At 30.7% G+C, this 8347-nt stretch overlaps 1 protein-coding gene across 1 annotated transcript; it reads left to right on the top strand.

Moving 5' to 3' along the window:
- Positions 1-329: 329 nt before the first annotated feature.
- Positions 330-8340, top strand: LOC107456600 (acetoacetyl-CoA synthetase; the record flags this gene model as incomplete). The annotated part of the gene is made up of 6 exons (XM_043057200.2): positions 330-450; positions 1624-1737; positions 3487-3612; positions 3969-4038; positions 6900-6958; positions 8170-8340. Coding segments are annotated over exons 1-6 (547 nt in total), but the record flags the coding sequence as incomplete, so codon positions are not given.
- Positions 8341-8347: the final 7 nt, after the last annotated feature.

Here is an 8347-nt window from a genome sequence, read left to right as displayed (position 1 = left end):
CAAACTTCTGCATATTATTTGAAAAAAAAAATATGCTCATAAAAGTTTTGAATTTCTACCGTTCTATCCACCGTATGTCATTCTACCCTATACTAAATCGTTTATGACTATTTAATTTTTAAAAGAATTTTTAAAATAAATTTGTTATATTTGGTTACTTTTCTTCACCTTCTTCTTTTGAAAAAAGTTTTTCCTTTTCATTTTTTTTCTTGTTTTCTTTGTATTTTTTTTAATCTTATGTGTATGTTCGTCATAATTTGGAAATGCACTTAAAAATTTTTCATTTGTATAAAAGTTAATCTTTTAAAATAATATTTTCTGTCTTTTTAGATCCAGAATTATCATTTGATAAGTTGAGGTTAATAACTATTGGGAGTTCTCCAGTGAAAGCACAAAATGTAAAATTTCTTCTCAAATATTTTCCAAGAGTGCTTATTTCAAACATGTACGGTAAGTTAAATTCTTAGAAATTTTTCTTCTTCTTAGAATTACTAATTTTATTTGAACTGATTAAAATAATTGTCAGGTGATAAAGAAATTTGAAGGGTAAAAAGTTATAACCCACAGTTCAAAAGAACTAAAACTCTCCTGCTTTTAATTATAATATTCAACAAAAGCTTTCATTCGACTGAAGTAGCTGTACGCAGCTTTTTGTGGAGAAATGGCAACACAATATTAAGGTTTACTTTCTTAAGTATTTTATTTTATTTTATTACCGGTGTGGAACAGCCGTCCCAATTTCTGAGTATAAAATTATCAATATTCAACACCATAGCCTTGTAATTTTGAACCCAACACGGAAAACAATGGTACTCCTGGATCAAGCATTGGGTCAAGCTATCGTTTGCGGAGGACTTTTTGATGAAACTTATCCGCATTTGCGTTTAATTGAGAGGAAAATTATGAAAACCTACCACTGTTAGTCTGACGGCAAGGGGACTCTAACCCAGTATTTTCCAAACTTATGACTTTTGTGTACCCTTTCTAAATTTTTCGTAACGCTGTGTACCACTAAAAAATGAATGTATTTTTTACTATAAAAAAATTGCACTAAAGTTAACAAATACAACTGGCTACCTCTAATTATTAACTGTTAACTTTGCAAAAAATATAGAAAAATACGCAATCGTAAATTTTCATGGCTAGCTTTGTTTTTAAGTGAAATATTCGTTTGTTGCAAGATATTTCGCATAAGAACGCGTACCCCCGCTAAACTATTCCCGTACCCCTGGGGGTATGCGTACCACACTTTGGGAAACACTGCTCTAACCCATGATCCGTCCACCACTGAGATAATTTTACGTCAGCATGTTGGTCGGTGTGATAAGGGTGCAGATTTCTTATCGACCAGCCATTGTTTGGATTCGAACCCGGTTCACCTCATTGGAAGGCGAACTCTCCATCCCCTGAGCCACCACGGTTCTCTTAAGAATTTGTATATTTCTGCAATCTGTGTTAAAGGAAAATGTGTTTATCTTTATACAACAAAAAAAAAATATGGGTAAGTAATTTATATCTATGTCGCCTTCAGTTATACGATACTTTTAATTAAATAGTAAAGATCATTTCACACTCATTTTAGCAAATTGTTTCAACAGAGTAATTTTAGATAACAATTTATAGGTGCCACCGAATACTTTGGAATGGTGTCAGGAATATATATGAAATCCCCAAGTTATGCGGGAGAAATTCAACTTCCTTCTCTGGGTATCGATATTCGTTGCTATAACGATAAAGGTTGGTATAAATTAATGAGCATATTTTGGATTATTTATTCTCGGTTAAATTACATTAAACAGTACTGACAATATTACAACAATGTAAAGCAATATATTGGTTATTAACTATTCACATTTAAATTTCTTGAAACATTAATAAGCTTCAATTACTTTGCTTCTATTAAAATAATTGTTTATCGTGTAATATGTGATCCTTAGTCAAATCTAATAGTCTTAAAAAAATCTGGATCAAATTACGGTAAAAAGTACCAGCACTCAGGGTACTGGTACTTTTTACCTTAAAATCCCTTCTTACCGGTAAATGTTACGGATTAAAAAACCTGATATAATATAACTTTTATAGTATAAATTACACTAAAAACACTTAATCACTTTAATTAAATAAATATTTCTATAAATATTATGATACAATATTTGACGGTAAAAGCGGATTTTACGGATGATTCATTCAAAGCACTAATACTGTTGTTGACGTACAAGGCTGAGGGGGACGATTGCTCTAGTTTCCCAGTAGCGCCATCTATGGCCAAGAATTCGACTTCTGACACACCCATTTATAGGGCGGACCCATCCATATATCCATTCATACATCCACAAATCGTAATTTTGACCTGAATCAGAGAACGATCAATCTCCAATCCAGTACCCCCAGAGGTATTGATTTATGGGAACATGGAGGACTTTGCGACTTGGCAGATTTAACGTGCATTAGTCACCATTTACTACACGGGCAGTCTTCGGCAGGCGGGGTTTGAACCCATGAACTCTCGGACATGGGTCCAGTGCTCTACCAACCAGGCTATTCCGGCCAAGCACTGGTACTTAATACCGTAATTTGATCTCAATTTTTTATAGAATTGAGTAAAAATATCAAGGCTTTATTTGAAAGGTGGGTCAACACTACTGATTAAAAATTGGAGTGGATTTCAAATCTCTTGCATGAACATGGATGCTTTTTTTTCATGTTTATTTCGATCTTATTTTAAAACAAGTACACCTTCAGTTCGTTTCTGGCAAGAAAAAACAGATAAGTTAGCAAAAGCAATACATTCATTAGACTTAAAGTTGTAGTTTGCCAAAAATTCAAATAAAGTACATTTTATGCTTAATATTTTTAATAATAAAAATTTAAAAATTACCATATGAAAACGACCCTATAAATTTTTTTACCATATCTAATAATGAAAAAAATTCTTCCTCAAATAAGGTTTGTAAGCTAAGTTAATAAATTTTTTAAGTTAAGTTTCATTAAAGATAACGGCTTGTTTTGATGTAAAACATATTTTCCGCTAAAAGTTTGTAAGCTTAAAAAATATAAAATAAATGCAATTCGAAAATATTTCTCAATATAGAAAATTTAATTTTTCTTACTTTAGAAAATAGCAATCCCAGTTATACCTAAATTTTACAGTGTCTTATGCATTTTAGTTAAATGTGCATGTAAAACGAAATATGGATGTCATGAATAAATTAAAACGATGACACGATTATAGCACAGATGAAGGTACCAAAATGGACAATTATAGTTTCGGTTCTACAAAATAGAACGTTCCTCAGTGTCAAAATGCAAGCAACTTTCTTATGCCTCAGAGGAATATTCTTGTTTATGGAACCGAAACTGCAATAGTCCACTACAATTTTTGTACCTTCATTTTTGTTTTATTCACGTTGTTTTACTTTATTCAGGCGTAGCATGAAGTATCGGATATGTATGAAATGCTTTAAACTAAATACATTCTTTTAACAGGTGAAGCAGTTATTGGTGAAATGGGTACTGTGGTCATCGCAACTCCAGCTCCAAATCTGCCTTCCTATTTATGGAAAGATACAGATAATAAAATTCTTCATTCAAAATACCTTTCACAGTTCCCAGGTAAAATTATTAAATTTTTCACATTTAATAAGTTTAATGTCTCGGTATCGAAAAAAACTTGTATAATTAATTTATTTTCCTGTTTATTGAAAATTAATACCTACAAACTAATTTTGTTTCCACTAAAATAAAATTACGCTTTTTTCATCCAAAAAAATTGAAGGAGTTCGTGAAAACTGAATATGTAAAATAGATTCTTTTACATTTTGTTGAAACAAATTTCTTAGCTATTACCAAATAATAGTTTTTACTATTCACTGCTAAACTATTACACTATTGGCTATTAAAAATTTAATTATTTTAAGTAAAGTTAAATGTGTTATTATTTGGCTGATTTTATTTACACATTTTTGTAGGTGTCTGGTGCCAAAGTGATAACTGTATTATCAATCCTGTCACCCATGGCATTTCCATTAAGGGTCGATGGTAAGTATTACTACTATAATGTTATGCATAGTACTACATCAAATTGATTAAAAAATTTTTACATTTGGAAAAGTTTTGCTTTGTATTCAATTAAGGGAAATTGTATTAAACAAGAAATTTTTTTCCAGCCATTTGCGGAATTATGCCTTTTATTTCTATTCTTGGCAATCTAGTTCTAAAAAAAGAATACATAATAGGGATTAAAAATCACTTATTGAAATGATATAGGATTAAAAAACCCTTTATATATATATATATATACAGTGAAACCCCGATTTTACGTTTCTCAGGGGACTGGGTAAAAAAAACGTAAAATCCGGGAAAACGTAAAATACGGGAAATACTTAGATAGCAAAAAATCATATAATAATAATGGGAAAATAAAACAAACTAAAGGTAGTAAAGTTGACTCTTTCAAAAGGTACTATTAAAATCTATATTTTACGAAAATGATATTAGTATTTAAAGAAAAAAACATACCAGTTCAAGATCACTTTTACAATTTTTGTTAAGAATCATGTCATTTAGGTGCAAAATAGTGCGTAATAGTAGATTGTTTTTTAGACATTGAGTTCAAAGTAAATGCCTCATCTTCCAGGACTGAAATCTTTTGCAAATTTTTTTCCTGGTCTTTGTATGATAGAAAATAGTCTTTCACTATTAGCAAACTTCTCAATGCTGTGTTGAAAGAAGGAACGGGCTGTACTTCTGTTTCTTCTTGTTCATCTTCATCGGCGGATGAAAAGTCCATAACATCGTCCACGGATGGAGCAGTGGTTTTCTCAGCTTCGCATGCTGCTTCGCAGTTTTCTCGGATGTACTCGTCGAAGTCATAGCTAACTGTTTCATTGTCATTCTCCGAGTCGAGTCTATCTAATCCTGCATCTGTTAACGGTTCATTAGAAGCTACGATTCCGCTTTCTTCAAAACAGTGGGAAATGCACTTTTGTGTAACGCTTCTCCAAGCAGCAGAAATAAAATGCATAGCCTCCAGAACACTTAACTTAAGTTTGCAGGCGTCATTTAGGTTTCCGTTCTCTAGTTCAGCTACAGCTTTCCGGACAAGTTGCTTCCTGTAAAAAACCTTAAATGATCGAATAATGCCGAGATCACAAGACTGTAATTTGCTTGTACAGTTTGCAGGAAAAAACTCAACACGCACATTAGATAGCTGCAAATCCGGATGTGTACTGCATTGATCGATGAACAAAATTATTTTGCAGTTCTGAAATTTCATCTTTTTATTCAGTTTCTGCAAAAGTCTAGAAAACAGTAGTCTGTGGAATGCGTTTCTGCTTTCATAGATTTACTTTCAACAACGTGGATGAGCTTTAAAAAAGCAAACATAGAAAAAATATTGCTTATTAAAACATTTTTTTCTTTTTTTTCTTTCTACAAAAAACGTAAAATGCGGGAAATTCCGTAAATTAAAAACTTACAATCCGGGTAAAATTAACATTGGAGGTATACGGAAAAACTGGGTCCTGATGAAAAAAACGTAAAATGCAGGGAAAACGTAAATTCGGGGGCTGATTCAACAAATGCGGCACTTTATTAATTGATCTCTAGTTATTTAGAACAGTGTTCGTTGGATATTTGCACTGATTACATTGGTGGGGTTTCCATAGCTGGGATGTTGGTATTTGGCACAGATTTATGTAGCCATGAAAATATGAAAACGTCACGAATTTTTGGTGCTCCTGACATTTAAAGGGCTGTTCTGAAAAGGGAGTTGGTTGCAAAAGTATCCTTATCTTAATGAAACTTCATTCAAGTTATAAAATTTAGAGATTTCGATTTGCTTAGAGGATGGCGCCATTCTGACTCCTGGAAATTTTTGAGACTATCTTAATGCGTAATTTATCTACGAATAACCATTAACTTCAGAAAATAGTATTTTATCTGGCATCTTGACTTTTTATGGCTCTTTGTGAGAGAACGATTTCTACATCTCAAAATTGATAAGAGACATTGTTTTAAGCTTATTATATATATATATATATATAATAAGCTTAAAACAATGTCTCTTATCAATTTTGAGATGTAGAAATCGTTCTCTCACAAAGAGCCATAAAAAGTCAAGATGCCAGATAAAATACTATTTTCTGAAGTTAATGGTTATTCGTAGATAAATTACGCATTAAGATAGTCTCAAAAATTTCCAGGAGTCAGAATGGCGCCATCCTCTAAGCAAATCGAAATCTCTAAATTTTATAACTTGAATGAAGTTTCATTAAGATAAGGATACTTTTGCAACCAACTCCCTTTTCAGAACAGCCCTTTAAATGTCAGGAGCACCAAAAATTCGTGACGTTTTCATATTTTCATGGCTACATAAATCTGTGCCAAATACCAACATCCCAGCTATGGAAACCCCACCAATGTAATCAGTGCAAATATCCAACGAACACTGTTCTAAATAACTAGAGATCAATTAATAAAGTGCCGCATTTGTTGAATCAGCCCCCGAATTTACGTTTTCCCTGCATTTTACGTTTTTTTCATCAGGACCCAGTTTTTNGAATTAGTTTGGTTTGGTTTCTGACTGTTCTACGTATAAAACTGAATTTTAAGTACCATCCATTAAGTTGGCTCTCAAACTGTAAGAACACAATCATTAGAGCAAAATTACTGAAAGGATTTTGCAATTCCGCCTGTTGTTTTACATTTGTTAAATGTTTAAAAAACATTTATTTATTTATTTTGAATTGCTTATTGCATCAAAGAGAAATCACTTCCAACTACCTGATAAATGTTTTTGGGTTTGTCTATCATATTTTAATCCTTGCAACGTTATCGTAATGTTTTTTTAATGTTATAATTAATCATGCTTAGTAATAAATTAAGCTTAACTATTTCAGCGATGATACTTTTGTGCAAAATGGTGATCGATTCGGACCAGAAGATATTTATTTTGCAAGTAAGTGTAATGCTCATATTGGAATACGATTTATAAATTATTTCTTTCTAATGTTCTATATAATATTATATATAAAGAGAAAACAATTGTTTTGTATTTTTAAAACCTCATTACTTTTTGTGGATGACATTATTTGTGAGTACTTATAAAATATTAAGTAATTGAATGTTCGTATGGAATATGCTTATATTCAATTTAAAAACTGATTTCTAATTCGAATAAACTTCTGAGCAATCGTTTTAATGAGCAATTTAGTCAGTGAGAACAGACAGTTACGAAAATTTTCAGAAAAAAGTATAAATAAATCATCTTTGTTTAAGCACATTTTCAGTATTTGTAGAAGTTTTGAAACACATGTTGAAATATCATAATTTCACTCAATTTTGTTTCAACTTTAATATGGTGGTAAGTTAAACCATTAATTAGTGTATGAAGAGTAACCATTCTTAATTTAAATATTAAAAATCCCTGTCATCAATTAAATCTACTAAGAATTGTCATTGGGTAATATCATAAATAAAGCAAAAAATTACCATCGAACTCTAATAGAAACCTAGTGTAGAAGGATGAAAGAAAACATGAAAATGTCCTAACATGTTTGATTGCGTATGTAAACGAAAAATAGCTCTAAGTCTTATCAGCCAATCAAGCTGGTTTTGACGTTTCTACTGTGCATTTATTAGTAATTCAACAGGTATCTATGGCGCTTTTGTTTATTCTTTACTAGATATTAATTTATAACTAATAACGAGCATGATTGTTTGCTTTCGTAAATGATTTTAAAATTAAATATTAAGGGTGGTGATTGTGGAACACCCTCTGAATGTACAAATAGCCATTTAAACTATTGTTTTCGAATCATGTAACTTTCAGTTATGCTGACTATAAATGCTTTTTTTCACATAAAATATTGTAATACGTTAAATATTCTGCAAAAAAAAAAAAAAAAAAAAAAAAAAAAAAAAAAAAAAAAAAAAAAAAAAAAAAAAANAAAAAAAAAAAAAAAAAAAAAAAAACGATGAGGAATAAAAAAAAGTTAAATATTCTTTATTTTCTAATTATTTCTTATCTTAAATTTTTCTAATCTATTCTCTAATGAAAACGAACGGGTGTCATATTTTAAAAGTGATTAAATTTAATCCCGAAGTTTCAAATATTTGTACTTACCAATCTAAATAATTTTAATAACATAAAACGCATTTTTTTTCTAGTTCATGGCATTGAAGAAATTGAAGATTCAATTTGCGTAGCACAATATATACCAGAAAAAGAAGAAAGAGTAGTGCTGTTTGTTAAACTCAAGAAAGGCTATGAGTTTACTCCGTCTTTTAAATTAAAGATAGAACGTAAAATAGAAGACGAACTCTTTGAGGATCTTGTACCTAAATT

The sequence above is a fragment of the Parasteatoda tepidariorum genome, unplaced genomic scaffold (assembly GCF_043381705.1).
Source record: "Parasteatoda tepidariorum isolate YZ-2023 unplaced genomic scaffold, CAS_Ptep_4.0 HiC_scaffold_2035, whole genome shotgun sequence".
Lineage (NCBI taxonomy): Eukaryota > Metazoa > Arthropoda > Arachnida > Araneae > Theridiidae > Parasteatoda > Parasteatoda tepidariorum.
Note: the sequence above shows the minus strand (reverse complement) of the source record. Positions and strands in the feature narration are given on the sequence as shown.